Below are 18416 nucleotides of genomic sequence, written 5' to 3' on the forward strand. Positions count from 1 at the left end.
TATACTATTATTATAATACACCATGGGGCAAAAGTTTGTGGACACCCGAACTTAAGATTATATAGTGCTTTATGAACATCCCAGAGAAAATAAAGATAATAAAGAGGAAGCAAACCAGATGAATTTATTATTAAAAAGTTAATTGTGAAAAATATATTCATATTAATCATAAAAAAGAATAAATAGAAAAATGTTAAAATATTATACAAATATATATATATATATATATATATATATATATATATATATATATATATATATATATATATTGTTAAAGGTATTGGTCAACAGTAATGAGGTCATGTTTAAAGGTAATGACTAAATGTGTGTGTGTGTGTGTGTGTGTGTGTGTGTCGTACAGCTCTGTGTGGTGGTGATGTAAAAGGACCTGATGGCATCATCTTATCTCCTGGATTCCCGGAGCTCTACCCCAACTCATTAAACTGCACGTGGACGGTGGAGGTCAGCCATGGCAAAGGTACACACACACACACACACACACACACACACACACACACCTCTTCCTCATCTTTCTTAGTTATAATCATATTCCTAATGAGAGCAAGAAAATACTATTTATTCTCACAGTGTGTAAATGAAGAGAACGCTTTTCCTCTAACATCTTGCTGTGCAGGAGAACAGAACACTGAACTGCATCCAGGATTCACACAGAGTTCTCTTACAGCGTTGCTTTTACTTTCCATATTTTTTACGAGTGCTTTTTACAATTCTTACACAAAAAATTGGATCAGATGATAAAAAAAAATGTATATTTCTTTAAACGGCAAATGAATTGTGGTTAATAATGTTGTTTTTTTACACATTTGAACACTAGAGCCTTTTCATTCAATTTATAGGTAAATGAGGGCCTTGTTTAGGGGCCCAGGAGTAGCACTTTGGTGTGGCTGAGATTTGAACTCATGACCTTTGGATCCAAAGTCCAATGGACTTTGCCACCAAGCTACCACTTCTACAGACAGACAGACAGACAGACAGACAGACAGTAATGAGTGAGACAGACAGACAGACAGACAGTAATGAGTGAGACAGACAGACAGACAGACAGTAATGAGTGAGACAGATGAGTGCCGATATCAGACAATAATAATAATTTTAATTAATTCAATGGCAAACGTCCGGCACTACTACTAATAATAATAAGGATTATTTCTCCTTTTTTTTCTTCTTCTTCACTGAGACTGGAGCCTCATGTGGTCTAGTATTGTTGTAGCCCCTCCCCCTTGTGGCCCTTCCATGTTTTGTGCACTCTGAGATGCTTTTCTTCTCATCCTGCATGTAACAAGTTATTCCACTTACATAAACTGGTATTTATTTACCACCTGCTAGATTGCTATTCAAATTAAATCGGACTTATTATATTCGATTATTATTATTATTTTTTTACAATTTTTACAATTTGAGCATCAGGGCATTATTTTTCACTGTATCCAAATATAAGTTTTACTTGAATGCTTCGTTTTTGACTTAAAAACATTTTCCTTTCCAAAAAATTATTTATAAATAAATGTGCCCCAGGCGTGCTTTGGAACTGATTTTCCGCTCCCTGCTGCCATGTGAGATTTTCGTATTTTTTTTTTGTATTTTCTCTTTCCTTGCTGAACTAAGTGACTATTTGGCATTCGTTTCTGCTCAGGCGTTCAGTTCACCTTCCACGCTTTCCATCTGGAGGATCACCACGACTACCTGCTGGTGACAGAGAACGGCAGCTTCGCTCAACCCCTGGCACGTCTCACGGGCTCGCAGAGGCCCTCGAACCTCAACGCCGGCCTGTACGGCAACTTCCGAGCCCAGCTACGCTTCATTTCTGACTTCTCCATCTCCTTCCACGGCTTCAACATCTCCTTCAGTGGTGAGGAAAAGACACCCCGATTTCAAAACTGTGTTGTTTACTGTGAACAGAGAAGTTGATGAGGAAACATTTGTGTAGTTGTTACAACTCAAATAATACAGTATATAAATATACTTTTCCAGCCATACCTGGTTCTTCACCAGTAGAATGAAATTTTCCCTTCACTTGAACACAAACCTGCTCCAGCATGGTGATGCCCCTGTGCTCTTTAGCCAGATCCATTAAGATCTGCTTTACTTGGGGTTGGAGTGGAAGATCTCCTGCTAGAGAGCTCCATCCCTATTGAACAACCTTGTGGCTGAATGAATCTTCACAAATCAAATTCACAATATATATAATATAATATAATTATTTTTTACAGCCCAAATCTTCACATTCTCAGTCTCAGGCTTGAGGTCCTCCACTGATAGTGCACTGGCTTTTAAAGGGTTTATCTTCAGTCCGAGTTTTGGTCACTTCAGGGTGTTAAACTGGATTTCTCTGTACCATGCTCTCTTGTATTTTCAGTGATAAGTAACCACACCGACTCTTGAACGTGTAGATAAAACCCAGTCGGTTGGCAGCAGCTTGAGGTCCATCTCATCTCAGCTGCTGATTAGGAGTTCTGGATTTATCCCGTGTATCTACTGGATTTTAATCCCTGGGGTAATAAAGCTGAGACAGAACCATGTGACGCATATATGATGGAAGATCACGGCTGGATCAACTCCTACCTGATAAAATAGCTAGAGGTTAAACCTGCACCGGCAGCGTAGACTTATCTAAAATTTAGTAGGGAAAAAAAGACAAAACTCCCCCACAGCTACTTTCCTGTCTAGATTTTTAAAAAAGCCTCAGAAATTCATGAGCACTTCAAATCCTTAACCCATGTGCCTACGGTTAAACATCGCTCGCTGACAAAAGAGCTCTCTGTTCCAACGAGAGGCTTTTGAGGACTCCAACTGGGTTCCTTTTAAACAGACTTACACACCATATATGCTTATATACAGATGGCCTCCGAGTTGTGATGGTTCAATTTAGGATTTTTCGATCTTACGATGAGGAGAGCGATACGATGAAATTGTACAAATTCACACATAGAATACAGATTAACATGGCAGAGCTGCATCTTCCTGTAGCCAGAACAGGAAAACACGTCTTGTTTTTTTTAATTTATTTATTAATTTTTTAACTACAAAGGTGTGTTTGTGAAATGCACTCAATTAAATTGATAAACCAAATGAAATAAATCTGCATCATAGAGTTGCGGAGCATCGTATTTTTTCATCGCAACGTATCGCGTTGAATGGCTTTGTGTCGAATTTAATTGAAATCGGATCGTAATGGAGTCGCATTACATCAGTAGCTGCTTCATATGTATCTTTAATCTATTGCGCTGGCTATATATACATATAATTGTATACAAATGTATTATAATAATATTATTAAATAAATATTTTTTAAAAGTATAATAAACTAAATATACTTCTATAATAATTATTATATTAAATTGCTTTTTTGCTTATTTATTTGATTTATTTTGTCACCTTCTCCTTACCTTGACTAAAAAGGTTTTTCAGGTTTTCTCCAGAAGTTCTCAGTTTTGACTCCTTCAGTACTGATATATTGCATTAAAAAGTCTGGAATATTCCTTTAAAGGCCAAACATTGACCCTCTCGATCTCAGACCTGAGGTATGCTGTTACCTGGCATTAAACAGCAACTTGATCTTTAGAGGATTGTGTTTGTCTTGTTGTCTCTGCCGGGGCTTTCAGCATGCAGAGCACGCTAAGCTTTCCTCTGGGAGCTGAAGGAAACCGATGCGGTGGGCATGGAAATGCAAGGCTTGTTTTGTTTTGGTTTACTTTGTTCTTATCCGATTATGATGATAAAATTTAGCATTTTTCTTTTTCTTTGTCACAAAATAAAAACCTCAGCCAAACCCTCAGAGGTCCTCAGATGTGTGAAGAACGAGCGCTGTTGTGGTCGCACAGTGAGACGGTGTTAATGATGGGAGCTCGGGCTTTCAAATGGTGCAAATTGGCGTACATTAGCTCACATCGATTGGCGCCATGGTGTGGTGGTGGTGTTGGCCTGGTGTTTTATTTGTATGAATCATGACAGGACATTCCCTTTAAAGACTTTTCCTTTAAAGTCTTTATGGACGGTACTGTAGTAGAGAAATATAGGTCCTGTTTGTTTGGTTTTAGTTTGGATTTTCCCAGAGATCAAGGGTATTATCACTACGCAAAGTTTTTTTTAAACAGTGTCAGGATCTGGACTTGTTTCTCTTCCAAGTCTTCAATTTGATTCTGCTCTCAACAAACATTCACATGTTAACTAGTGACTAAATCAAACTTTAACACCAAATAATTCCAGATAATGAATGCAGGTGATTAGAGGTTAGTGACTGATGCTGAGTCTTCATTGATATGCAAATGACATGCAAATAAAGCATGCAAATGAAGAAACTGAAAAAAAAGTAGAAATAAAAACCAGAACACAAAAACAGTGTCTATCCATCCATCCATCCATCCATCCATCCATCCATCCATTCATCCATCCATCCATCCATTCATCCAACCATCCATCCATACATCCATCCAACCAGCCAGCCAGCCATTTATTTGTCCACCCACTTATACATCCATCTAACCATCCACTTGCCATCTATTCATCCCATCCAACCATTTATCCATTGATCCATTTGTTCCATCCATCTATCTATCCACCTATTCATTCATCTAAGAAGACAGCTACCCATCCATCCATCCATCCATCCATCCATCCATCCATCCATCCATCCATCCATCCATCCATCCATCTGTGGTTACTGCCCTAATTATATGCTTGTAAAATAAATGAATGCTTCCAGAACCTATGGATTCAAAGCCTCCTTACGACACCAACATGTTGTATTTCTGTATGTTTTTCTCCTCAGAATATGATCTGGAGCCCTGCGAAGATCCGGGTGCCCCTCGATTCGGGGGCCACAGCAGCAGCAGCTTTGGCGTGGGCGATTCGGTTACATTCTGGTGCCTGCCAGGTTACCGGCTCCAGGGCACACAGGGCGTCACGTGCCTGGGTGGCGGACGGCGCACATGGAGCGCCCCTCTGCCAAGGTGTGTGGGTACGTGGTGAGCCGCTTTCATTCGCTTCCATGTCTCAAGCTGGAACCGATGCTTCAGGGTTGCATCGATGCACGGGGAAGTTTAGATCTTGGGCTTCCGACTTCTTTTTTCCTGCTTTATCCCAGGGGTGTCGAATTGGCGTTAGCATGGCATATCCTGATGTCTTTATCCGCTAAGAGCTGCAGAAAAAAATCTGCTGTCCAAAAAAACCTGCTGTCAAATTGTCCGGTGCCTCGAACGCAACTCCTGACTGACAAGGTCATGTGTCCTGGGTTTTTGTACAGGGAATATGTGATGCTAGTACATCTGTTACTTACACTACGTCAATCATAGACGCCTATTATGATGTCTTGTATACTGTGATCTTACACCATATTTTCCTATGACTTTGTACCAATCTGTCTGTCTTCTTCAGCTGAATGCGGATCGACCGTTTCTCAGAACTCCGGCGTTCTCCTGTCCCCAAACTACCCTCTGAATTATGACAACAACCACGAGTGCATTTATAACATCCAGGTGCAGAGAGGGAAAGGCATCAACATCACAGCAAGCAGCTTTCGTTTGGCTCAAGGTGACATCTTGAAGGTAAGCAAAGCGTCACGATGACCTCTCCTGATGGATGATTAGCGAATGCGTTTTTTTTTTATTTATGCTAAGTGCTAATGTAATTTGAACCTTTATCCAGGATCTGGAGCTATCAGAGCATAGCATAGCTATTACTAATCCTTAAGGGTTTGACACAGAGTGCAGAATAATGTATGTTATAAGCAGGTAGAAGCATTTTCCTGAGCGATTTCGGCGCAGAAACTCCACCCGTTATAAAAAGCTTGTAATGTGCCAAGTGCATAGATCGAAAGTATGATATAGTTTAGAGCTTTATGTCCTGTTCGGGTCAAATGTTTGCAATTAATGAGATGAGATATATGTTAAGACTTCACAGTGAAACATCTCGGCTGTGTATTCGTGTATTTCTTCTGTTCAGTTTTTGATATCATGTGTTTATGCTTCTAAATAATAATGAAAATTTCAACTTGTATAAAATACACACTTTTTGATATCGATGAATCGCATTATGATGCGAATCGCTAAATCTTACCATCATAGTAAAAATACGAAATAAATATGAAGAATAATTTATTAATAATATGATTATATTTCATTACAATATGATAGAATGCGCTTTTTGTGTATAGTGTGTATTCAGCAAAACCAATACCTGTAGCCTGTTCTCTGTCCAACATAACTTCTTTTGTCAGAGGCAAAAAAATGTCCAATTTGGACTCATTTGTCCACACAAATTTCTTGCAGTCATTCACTGTCCAATTCTTGTGTTTTTGACTTTTTACTGTGTTCCATAGAAACAAAAGGAGCATGCAGGTGTTATGAGTTACGAAACTTTGACTACTGAGATGAAAAATTTTCGAAATAGGAAATCCAGTGCCATGTCTTAATCAGCTATATTTATTTCTCAGTATAATTAAGTAGAATAGATTTAATATCATTATTTCTTTCAGGTTTATGATGGACTGGATAACACGGCAGACGTTCTTGGAGCCTTTTCCAGTTCCTCTATGTTGGGAGTCACGCTCAGCAGCACCTCCAACCATCTTTGGCTGGAGTTCTTCTCAGATCAGGACGACACTGCTGAGGGCTTTAAACTCACTTACAACAGTAAGAACTCAATTTAACCTTCAGGCGAAGCTTTGAATTCCTGTCATGTCATGAAATTAGGGACAGAATTTGCAGGTTTTCATCGGTTTAATAAAAAAATGGTGGATGGATGGACGGTCTGCTGGGAAATGGAGTTAGAACATGGATGGATGGATGGATGGATGGCTGGATAGATGGATGGATGGATGGATGGATGGATGGATGGATGGATAAACGGTCTGCTGGAAAATGGAGTTAGAACTTGGATGGATGGATAGATGGATGGATGGATGGATGGATGGATGGATGGATGAGATGATAGACGGTCTGCTGGGAAATGGAGTTGGAACTTGGATGGATGGATGGATGGATGGATGAAATGATAGACGGTCTGCTGGGAAATGGAGTTAGAACATGGATGGATGGATGGGTGGGTGGGTGGATGGATGGATGGATGAATGGATGGATAAATGGTCTGCTGAAAATGGAGTTAGAACTTGAATGGATGGATAGATGGATGGATGGATGGATGGATGGATGGGATGATAGACGGTCTGCTGGGAAATGGAGTTGGAACTTGGATGGATGGATGGATGGATGGAATGATAGACGGTCTGCTGGGAAATGGAGTTAGAACTTGGATGGATGGCTGGATGGATGGATGGATGGATGGATGGATGGATGGATGGATGGATGGATGGATAGAAGGATAGATGAATGGTATGATAGACGGTCTGCTGGGAAATGGAGTTAGAACTTGGATGGTGGTTGATAGATATTTTCTTACGGGTCCTACTAATACACATTTGTGTATTTATATGGTAGTTGGTATGGATGTAAAGATCTTCGTGCACATTTTTCTTCTTTCTTTATTGATTGGTTAATTAATTTTTATTTGCTCTTTCCCAAGTTTCTAGGTGTTTTTTTTGTTGTTTTTTTTTGCCTGTGAGTAAAGTGCTCAGTCTCAGGAAACAGCTGTACTTCCTGGTTTGCATTTAGTGTTTGATTTCCGAGTGTTTTTGGTCTGAATCTTGACATGATTGTTACAATAATTATGGGAGTCACGTGACAAAAAATAAACAATACAGACCAGAAGATATGAGAGGTGAAGCTACTTATTCTGTTTATCATCATTTGTCAACTGCATTCAACTGCGGGGTTCAGTGAGGTCAGAGTCTCTCTCTCTCTCTCTCTCTCTCTCTCTCTCTCTCTCTCTCTCTCTCTCTCTCTCTCTCTCTTTTCTATCTCCTACACTCCCTCAGTCTCTCACCTTTTTCACATAATGAAAAAAATAACCTCACTTAATTTTCATCCCTTAATTAAGTTATTCATCTCATTATCAATTTGGACTCTGTTTTAATATGACCCTTCTGTCTTACACCTAATTTGCTTTGCTTGTAATTATGGATCCACTTGCAGCATCAGCTGGAGTTAGAGCCATACTATCTGGGGCATCAATCTACAACCTAGCATGACTTTATAATTGTTAATAATACAAAAAGCTTTCTGTGGCTTTGTTTGAGGGGAAAAAACAAGGTTTACGAAGCTGCTTTAGGTCACAGCCGAGCTCCTTTGGTGCCATCGATTTTCTTCCAGTCCTGTTACCTGGTTGTGTTCACCTGTACTGTGTTAGCTTATCGACTCTTGATACCTCGCTATAATTTTGCCCCTTTGTGAAATCGTACCCACTCTTTCTGTGATAAATTCAATCCTTCTTTTCATCTTCTCAATTTCTTACACTGGACCTTGCTTGCTTGCCTTTTTCAGATACAGATCCTCCTGTTTTAATGTTAACCTTCACGGGACCACTGGTATCAACTTTCCTTATTTTTTAGAAACTAAGCATATTTTTATTTTACACACTTGAGCCCTGCCTTGTTTAACACCTTGTACCAGATTCCATATTTCTGCATTTCCGCCATGGCTCTGTCCTCGGCCCGGGTCGTGGTTTGTCCTCGCTCGAGCTGATTAGTTTTTGGAATGGCCCTTTTAGATGAAAATATCGATTCGACTGAACGAACATGTCAAGGTACACAGGGAAATTGAAACCATGCCAGATGCACCTGAAAGTTTGAAATGTTTGAGAAGCTCAACAGATTTATTACAGCTGGATCTAAAATTGATTAAAGTGCCTCTCAAGAAGAAAGAACCCTGGTTTAGTTTGATTTCACTCTCTGCAGGGTTGGTGCACATCCATCAAAAGATTATTTTGGAAAAATTTTTATCATGGACAGCAAGCTAGAACGATGAGCAAACATGCAATGCCACGTGAAACCGGGCAAATCTGCAACAGAGACGTTTGACATGACGTACGTCTGAAATACGGCGATGCTGCAACGAGTCGTACGAGATGTTTGAGTGACACGCGCACTTCAAGAGTGGACGAACATCACTGGAAAATTGGGAGAGATCAGGAAGACCTTCAACGAGCTCCACCCCCAATAAATGTCAAAACCCTCCGTCAACTCGTGCATGATGATTGCCAGGAAACACTCAACAACGTTTACTTACGCACCCACCTTAGTCACCAGATTTGGCTCCTGAGGACTTCGCCCTCTATCTAAAGATGGATTCAGCTCAAAGGTTGCCATTTTGACACCGTTGCGGAGATCCAGCGTGGAGAACAGGAGGTGCTTAACACACTTTGAAAAGGCACTGGGACGGCTGTATTGCTGTGGAAGGGGATTGTTTGAAGGTGATAGTGTGTAGATATATAAAGTACTTCCTTGCAAATTGAACGTGTATCAAAATTTTTTTATACAACCTCGTACATCAGAATTTTAGTGTTGGACTAAAAAGATTGGCCCAAATGGAAATCAAATCCGATCATCAGGTTTCTAAAACTATAGTGTTTTCTAGAACAAATCACTTTTCTCCTTTAACATACAACACCATTTCCCAGTATTAAAATCCTATTGGATTACTTTCAATAGGAAATACAATGTTATTCAGATCGGAAATTTAAACCGTGTCCATAGTGAACAAAAGGTAGAAGAACTCTGTAGTATACAGTTTCATTTGCTATAATTTGTTTTCTTAGCATCAGCCAAGTTCTGTAAGAGCCTTTAGTTGGTTGTGAAAGATGTTCCTGACATTTACATCACATTTATGGCATTTGGCAGATACGCTTATCCTGAACTCCAATTCCAAAACAAAAATCTTGTAAAATGTAAATAAAAACAAAATGCAACGATTTGCAAATCTTACAAACTCATATTTTATTCACATTAGAACATAAACAACATGAAATGTTTCAACTGAGGAAATGTACCATTTTAAGTAAAAAAAATAATGATTAAATTATTTAAAAAATATTCAAATAATTTTTAATTTGATGGCTGCAACACGTCTCAAAAAAACATTTGGTGCATCATGAAATGAACAATACAACAAAGGACACCAGAACTGTTGAGCAGCTGGAATCCTGTATCAGACACTTATGATAGAACATTCCTTTTTAAAACCTCAGCAACTGGTCTCCTCAGTTCACCTTATTTTTTTCTTGAAATGGTGTATAATCTCTGTTTAAACATTTCATGTGTTTTTTGCTTCATTTTGAATAGAATATGGATTAATGAGATTTGCTAATCATTGCATTCGGTTTTTAATTTACATTTTACACAGTGCCCCAACATTTTTGGATTTGGAGGTTGTACATTAATCTAAGCAGGTAAAGGGTTAAGGGCCTTGCTCAAGGGCCCAACAATGACAGCCTGACACCGGTCATGGGATTTTATCTCACAATCTTCCGATCAAAAGTTTTTTTCTTATTCGAAACCATTTCAAAACATTAACACAAGACAGACCACGTTTTTATACTGTTTTTTCATTTGGGTGCATTTGTCACACAGACCTGGCAACCCTGGGCATTGTGGATACATTATCTAGTCCAAATACAAAAAGCTAATTGTTTGCGACAGTGGGAGTTTCCTGAATAGGCCACATTTTAAAACTTGCAGCTCATTTTGTTCAGTTTTCATAAAGAAATCAAGTGGCATAACATTTATAGCCTTTTTATACATCCAAACTTTCTGTCCTTTCAAAAACTTTGCTCCGACTGTCCAGGACTAAGGCGAGATAGATTTTTTTTTTTATCCCTAAACCAAACGAGGTGTAAAAATTTTTTCTGTTTCTCTCTAATCATGGAACACAAACTCCATAACGGCATACGGTCCAATTTCTTTTTGACTGCGGCTATTAGAATACTTTCACTGTGGAATTTCTCAGTTTAATTCTATTAGCATGCAGCAGAATGCTGCTAGATTCACTAACAGCGTGTTTCTGCAAATACTTTTCCTCCGGGACATCAACTCCTGATGGGATGGTGGAGCTCGTCTCACTCGCACCTTTCCAGGGTTAATTAGGCATTTCGCTCGCTCGTTAAGCTCTGATTAACTCATAACGGTTTGAATGATATTATTTGTGTCCCTATTTATTACAATTACTGGTACAAAGGACATCCTAGTTGATTGTAATTTTTAATTACAAACACGTGAAACTTCCTGTTAGGGTTGGTAAGCCACGGTGATGTTTGTTGCAATATTTTCCTACTTTCTCAATAAAGCAGTGACATGTAAGGAGGGTTGAGACCAATGTAATTGGAGTTAAAGGCGGACAGTGTTTAGAAAGAAGGCAGCAGACAAATCGGAAGAGGGATTCAAACCGAGAACGTGAAACATGTGACAACAAATTGATCAGACAAGGCTAGGAAATGGAAATGTGAGCAAGAAGAAAATAGCAAAAGAGGACATAGTGTTTGGTGTAATCGGCTTGGTATTGTCAGAAAAAACTTTGCAAAGAAACTATCAGACACACAGGATCATAAATACACAGACGAATCAAAAGTGGAAATCAATAATAGTCAAGAACAGAATATCAAACAAGAAAACACGGCTCAGTATAGTTGGTGAGACGTTGACAAAGCTGGGTTTTTATACAGCGGATATAAAAAGTCTACACTCCCTTATGGAATTGCAAGTTTTTTTATATATAGACAGAAATAATAACCACATACATTTCAGACTTGTTACACCTTTAATGTGATCTAACAATTAAAAAATCCACAGAATAAAACTAATATTTAATAATTGGGAAAATTTTCTAATTCAAATTTTATTTGTCACATACACATTTATACAGAGTATGACTATTTATTAAAAATAAATAATAAAAAAAAAAAATAAAGAATATATATATATATATATATATATATTGAATATGTTTCCGAAGCGATTTTTGGACACGTTTTTTTTATTTTATTTTATGTACAATTAATCATCTGGCTTTTAGGCCACATTTTATTCCTAGGCGACATGTAAAATGCCAGGCCACGCATCATCTGTTTCTTTTTTTCTTGAATGCGAGTAAGTAACAGCCACTTTTCCGATGCTGTGAACTTTATTTAAAGTCATAATCTGCAACGGTGACATTTTTGCGCGGCGTGTACTCGCAACAGCAAAGTGGTTTTTTTTACCGTAATGGTGCTCGCGGGAAGCCGGAAAAAAATGCATAAGCTGTTTCTGGTGCAGTAACAATTGGAAGTGGATTGTATTTAATTAGAGCCGGATTAGTCGCTCAGGTCAGACCTCTAGCCTCGAGTTTTGGAACATTTTGTTAATAATCGTGGACAAGAAGCACTTATTTTTGAAGAATAAAACATTTTGACTGACATTGTAGGCAATCAACAAAGGATTTTTTTTTCCTTGTAGCAAACAAGCAAGACCAGTGAGTGCTTCACATAAAACTATGGAATAACATCTACACATTGGATTCTCACAGATGTTTTTTTTTAGAAAGCTGTCTCATCATTTTATACACTTTACTGGCAAAAGATTTTGGACACCTGACCATATGATTCTGCGTTTTGAACATCTTGTTCCACATTTAGTGCCCATTTGCTGTGATAATAACCTCCATTCTTCTGGGAGGATGTTCCTCTAGATTTTGTGGAGATTTGTGCTATCATAAGCATGTGAGTAAAATTAGGTACAGGTGTAGGTGAGGTGAGGTAAGGAGGACTGGGGGCAGTCAGCATCATCCAAAAGATGTGTATTACAGTTGGAGCAGATGTTCATGGAGCTGGCATTGTGAACAGTGGTAGTGTCATGCTGGATCAGGTTTGGTAAAGGGAAAACTATACAATTGTGTGCCTCCAATTTTGTGGTAACAGTTTGGGGAAGAACTGGGGTTGCATACGTAACCTAGTGACGATCTTCATGGAGCTGGATTTGTGCTAATGGGAATGCTGGAACAGGTTTCTGTCCCCTAGTTCATGTGATGAGAAAATTTCATGCTGGATCCAAAGATGTTTTTATCGAATTCTGTTGGTGAAGAACCACATATGGCTGGAAAAGTCAGGCATCCCAATACCTTTGTCCACGTCAAAGGCACACTTGTTGGAACTGTGTAAGTGATTTATGATTAAAGAATTTCTTTTTTTTTTAACCAGCAGCCTGTTTAACCAAAACTTATCCACTTATCAACTTTCAGCATTTGGCCCTGGCTCCCAAATCACGTATTTGCACACACGCTGGTTGACAGAACGCTCCTCCTGACAGCAGTTCTTCCTCTCGAAAAGTTTGCTCGTGGAATAAACTCTAATCCGTCAAAGCTGTTGAAACTCCAATCAGGCATATCCATGGCATTCTATTCTTCTAACCGTAGAGCAAGCACTGTTCTACTTTTCATTCCACATCTCCTGTCCACGTCATATCATTTTCCATTCCCACAAATCTCAGCATCCATGAGAAGCTCTTCATGCCTCCGAGGAAACTTCATGACCTGTACATTATTGTGAAGCAAACGTCAGCTAGGTGACTCCGGAGACAATTCCTGTGACATTCAGTTTGTCTGTATAGAGCAGAACCCACGGCTCCTCAGCCCTCCTTCTGTGGCTCCCTGCACATGTCTTGACGAAATGTAAATAAAAAAAAAATATATATAGGGAACAATTCATTCCAGGTAACAGATGTGCCACTAAAAATAGTTTTAATATTTTGTCGATCAAACCATACATCACTTACTGTCTACTTCCCGCACACTGACCTTCTTGGAGCTGATATTTAAACTAAAATTATATATATATTTATAAGGCAGAAAGGTTTGGGTATGTATATGACATAAATATTGACAGATATAAAGTGTCCCCCAGTGTGATTGTCACTAAAGTGTTCCTGTGCTGATAAAGTGACCCTGAGTTCTTCCAGTCCAGTGTTAAAGTGACAGTTGTGCAATTGTGCAAATAAATTGTGCAAAAGAAGTAAAAGTAAGTCCAGGTACTGGGCGTTTTACTGGTTTAAACTATGAATGTCCTGCGGGAAGAAGCTCCTCCTCGTTCTCTCTGTGTTTGATGCGCATCCTTGAACGCAACAGTGAAAAGAGTCCATTGTTGGGACGGCTGAGGTCCAGACCCCTGTTCTCATAACTATGCTAACTATGGATAAATAAAAAATTATGGATAAATCAAAAAAATCTTGGTTTGCTGAGAAGTACCCAGCCGAAGATGAACAGAAAATAACCATTTCAGCCATTTCTAAAGTCTCCAAACGCGGAAGCTGTTCACTGATGGAGAATTTATGAAAGAATCGCTCATTAAAATATCAAGCATCTATTCCACTACACCACTTTCCCATTGCCAGGCAACACTCCCAGAGACACAAAGGTATAAATTACTAAAATACAATAGAAAAGTTCACTACTGCCAACTAGTGGTGCAACCAGGTAACTACCTTTCTTCTGCATGTTACAACAAATTGTGTTTTATTCATTTAAAGGTCAAATATGTTTTGCGGCTCCAGCAAATTTTATTTGTGGTAGGACAAAAATGGCTCTTTTGGTTGCAAAGGTTGCAGACCATCATTATAAGGAAATTATTGCATCTCTAAACTGAGAATCCTGAAGCTTTTCATATTTGGGCATCTCCATGGACTGGTGCTTCTTCTCAGCAGCTGTACATTACTTCAAATAACCATCAATAATTTTTTGCTGCATTTGATTAAATCCTGCCTGTTCTTTACTAAATGTTTTAGGATTAAGGTGCGGTGACTGGGCAGGTCATTCCATGATAGATATCACTCCAGACGACTGTTTGCTCTCTAAATACAAAACTTTGACGTACAAATTCGGTTCCAATGAGCTGCAGTCCAGACAGAATTACATGGTGGTGAAATATGGAATGGTTGCCATGTTGGTTCCTTTCACCTGGATTAAGTTTCCAACCTTCCCTGCTTTAAAACATCCTCACACCATTACGCTTCCACCTCTATGTTTGACTGTGGGGGTGAGGCAGCCTGCTAACATCATCTCTAATGCTCAAAAATTTAAATTTGGACTCACCTGTCCACAAAACTTTCTTTCAGTCATTCAGTTTCAAGTTTTTGAGTGTTTTAGTGTTTACCTAGTTGCATAGAAACAACAGGAACATGCATGTGTTTCAAAAATGATATAAAATTAGCTGTTTCCAAACTGTATGGTTTTACTATAATACAAAGGCTCAAAACTGTTGTATTGGAGTCCAGAGACCTCAAAAAACAATCAGATAATCAAACAACAATCAAACAAACAAAAAAAAAAAAAAACAGCAAAAATGATATGCATTTCACGTATTGACCAGGGTTTTTTCAGATGGTCAATAAACTTATATATTTTCTTTTCAGATACAATTTTTCTTTCAACGAGGCTTCGAACGCAAACGGAATCTGCTGCCCGTTTTCAGTAATTCTCATTAACACTGCACAAGCAGAGACTGCCATGCCATCTTTTTTTCCCTGACACAGGCTATAGGTATAAATAATAGATTTTTTTTTAGTTGGTTATCCATCTTACATTTTTCATTCGAAGGTTTCGCCAGAGGTTTATACATTTATCTCGCTCGCATACGGTCTTTTTAATGTATCCATTGCTGGAGTTCTGAAATTCAATTCACTGGCTTTGAATCGGAGAATATGTCCCACTCCCTGAGTAGCTGTTTCAACTTCCACTGCTGCGGTGTGTCGGATAAAACTGGATAAATTACAAGAGCAGAGTCCCATAGCTCTGTCTCACCACTGTCTCTATACCATAATGTTTTTTTTATCTTCTGAGGCTGCTTCACTTTTGCTCGACAAGCCATTTTAGAGCTGCCAGGGTTGCCTGATTTATTTCATACTGCATTAGTAGGATATATGGATTCAAGTCTGTGTATACGACTTGATACTGTGCATTAGGATAGCAACAAGATCACGCAGATTAAACATTCCTCTGCCCATAATGTCAGGTTTTTTATTTGGATAAAAACACGACATTTTTTTGTTTAGATTGGTTTGATAATTACTCTAAATCCCCCGGCTCTTATTTGAATTCACAACCATGCTATGAGTCAGCTCAAAGAATGACACGATTTTCCCGCAGTAAAAGTCCTACCTTAGTCCCTGCTGTAACTCCAGGTAGAAAATAATATCCTCTACATTTAAATATTTTATATTCAGCCAAATTGTTTCCAACAGTGGACTCCGCTGAAGTAGCTACTGCTACCAACTTGAAATTGCGGTAATATATCGTTTTTTTCTTTTACCCTTTTATTGCTGTCCCACTACTGACAATAAAGGAGTCAAGAAAAGTTTTGGTAGAAGCATTATTTTTTCTTAACTACTTCATGACAGGAGTTCAAAAAAACTTTGACTCTCTGCTCCTTCGATCATAACAGGTTTCACACTTATGATGTCAGTGGTAAATGCCATTGACCCTCTGTCACCCTTAGCAGAAACTCCAGGATGGTGCTGCTCCATTTCTTTTGGCACATTATGCACCTTTGGGTCTTTGTTGTACAGTTTGGTCTTCTATAGCATTTAATGTCCACCAGCGCAGTGGATTATACACTCATGAATAATAGTTAGTCGATAGCACCAATTGGCCAATTACAAATATATTTCTTAATACAAAATATATTTAAAAATATATATATCTTTTTGAATACAAATACAAAAATCCAATTCTGAATATCAAATCAATATTGAAATACAAAATGTTTCTGAATGCAAAATATATTCCTAAATACAAATAGAAATAACTTTCTAAATGCAAAATGTTTTATCAAAAAAAAAATCTTTTTATATACAAATACAAAATAAAATACATTTCTAAACACAAAATGTTTCTAATTACAAATTATATTTCTAAATACAACTATAAACTATAAATTTAACAATTTAACCAATATCATGTTTGGTAGTATTGCTACCTCATTAATCGGTTATCGGCAAGTACGAACCAATCAGCTATCGGCATCGGTAAAATCCACTATTGGTCGATGGGACGACTGAAGGGGCAACTTAATAGCCCTTAATAGCGCTAGCGGATTAATACGGTTCATTTTCATTTTTATTTATAAAATGTATAATGGTAAGTTTGTCCTTAATAGAGTGAACCAGTGGCAACTGTGGTGAGAAAAAATCCTTGAGATAGTAGGAGGAAGAAACCTTGAGAGGAACCAGAACCCATACTCATACACCAAATGTCCATTCGTTACAATTTATTCATTGTCCAGTGATGGGCGCTGTTCATGCAACCTGCTACTAATCTTTTGTAGTAGACTGTTGATATTAATTACAGTCCACAAATACCTCAATTAACATCACTGTTCTTTAGCACAGCATTTTTTCTTTTCTGCAATCTGCAATTCAGGGGCATTTGTAACGCTCTGACGGGCACCGTGACGAGCTTCGAGTCCCTATGAACCGCCATCAGAGGGATAACCGATTTAGCGAAAGTGCTGTGCGGCTTTTTAACACGCTGGTCTTGAAAACAAATTTGCTCCTAAAAGCACTGAATCCGACACCGTAAAATTAGGAAATGATGTAATTTACACAACCAATAAAGAATAGAAATAGAGGCTCAATTTCATTGCTGGGATTTTCTTCTGATGCACACTGTAGTCGCTACAGTACAAGCTGCGGCTTGACGAGAATATTTATGCCTCTTGCTTGGACCCCAATCCCTGGCTCATGTATATGTTGTTCTACTATCTGCTCCTACACACACACACACACACACACACACACACACACACACACACACACTGGCACTGCTGTCCTTGTTGTTGGCTCATAAATATCTGTTACACACATAAAGAATGGAGCCACCCTGAGGTTATTAATGCTCTATGTTTACATGCCGTTCTTACTGTTAGAGAGCCGCAAATCAATAGCGAGATATAAATACTCCTGATTCTGACATTTTTCGATGTTTTCTTGATCCTGATTTTTATTTCTGTATCTGACTCAATACCGAAGTAAGAAATACAAGATGGTGCAGCTCTTAGTGTAGGAACCGAAAAAATCCATCAGTTTTAGAAACAGGGTTTATATTGTGGTGCCAAAATTAGTCCCATAAATTAAAATGAGTTGCAGCAGAGCTGGTTTGAAGAGAGGATGAAAACAGATTGATAACCCATCTGGAGCCAAAGAAAAGCAAAGCTACTCGAGAGATGCTAAATCACACTCGCAGGTACGGGGTGCGATGATAATGTGGTATCTTAATCATCTAAACAGAAATGTTTTGTAATGGATTCTGTTATACTGAATCTGGTTTTTCATGAATAAATATTTGTTTATTTGAGCTTTTCTGCGCAAAAACCTTAGAAACAATTGCTCACGGGTTCATTAAAGTGTATTTAACGGTACGGACGGTTCTCTTCCACTTTTTTAATCTTACGATGCTGATATTAGCGATATGACCAAATTGTGAAAATATTCGAAGTTTCGCACGCCGGGCAAAACGTAGTAGCTTTGCTCCGCCTCCTCTCACGAACTG

At 38.5% G+C, this 18416-nt stretch overlaps 1 protein-coding gene across 1 annotated transcript in view; it reads left to right on the forward strand.

Moving 5' to 3' along the window:
* csmd3a (CUB and Sushi multiple domains 3a) overlaps positions 1 to 18416 on the forward strand; it is a 232042-nt gene that overhangs the window by 87246 nt on the left and 126380 nt on the right. The window contains 5 exon segments of the mRNA XM_046833559.1: positions 362 to 478; positions 1655 to 1870; positions 4790 to 4978; positions 5395 to 5564; positions 6494 to 6650. Of these exon segments, the coding sequence (XP_046689515.1) occupies positions 362 to 478; positions 1655 to 1870; positions 4790 to 4978; positions 5395 to 5564; positions 6494 to 6650 (849 nt within the window).

Source organism: Silurus meridionalis, chromosome 21 (assembly GCF_014805685.1).
Source record: "Silurus meridionalis isolate SWU-2019-XX chromosome 21, ASM1480568v1, whole genome shotgun sequence".
NCBI classification, from domain to species: Eukaryota; Metazoa; Chordata; class Actinopteri; order Siluriformes; family Siluridae; genus Silurus; species Silurus meridionalis.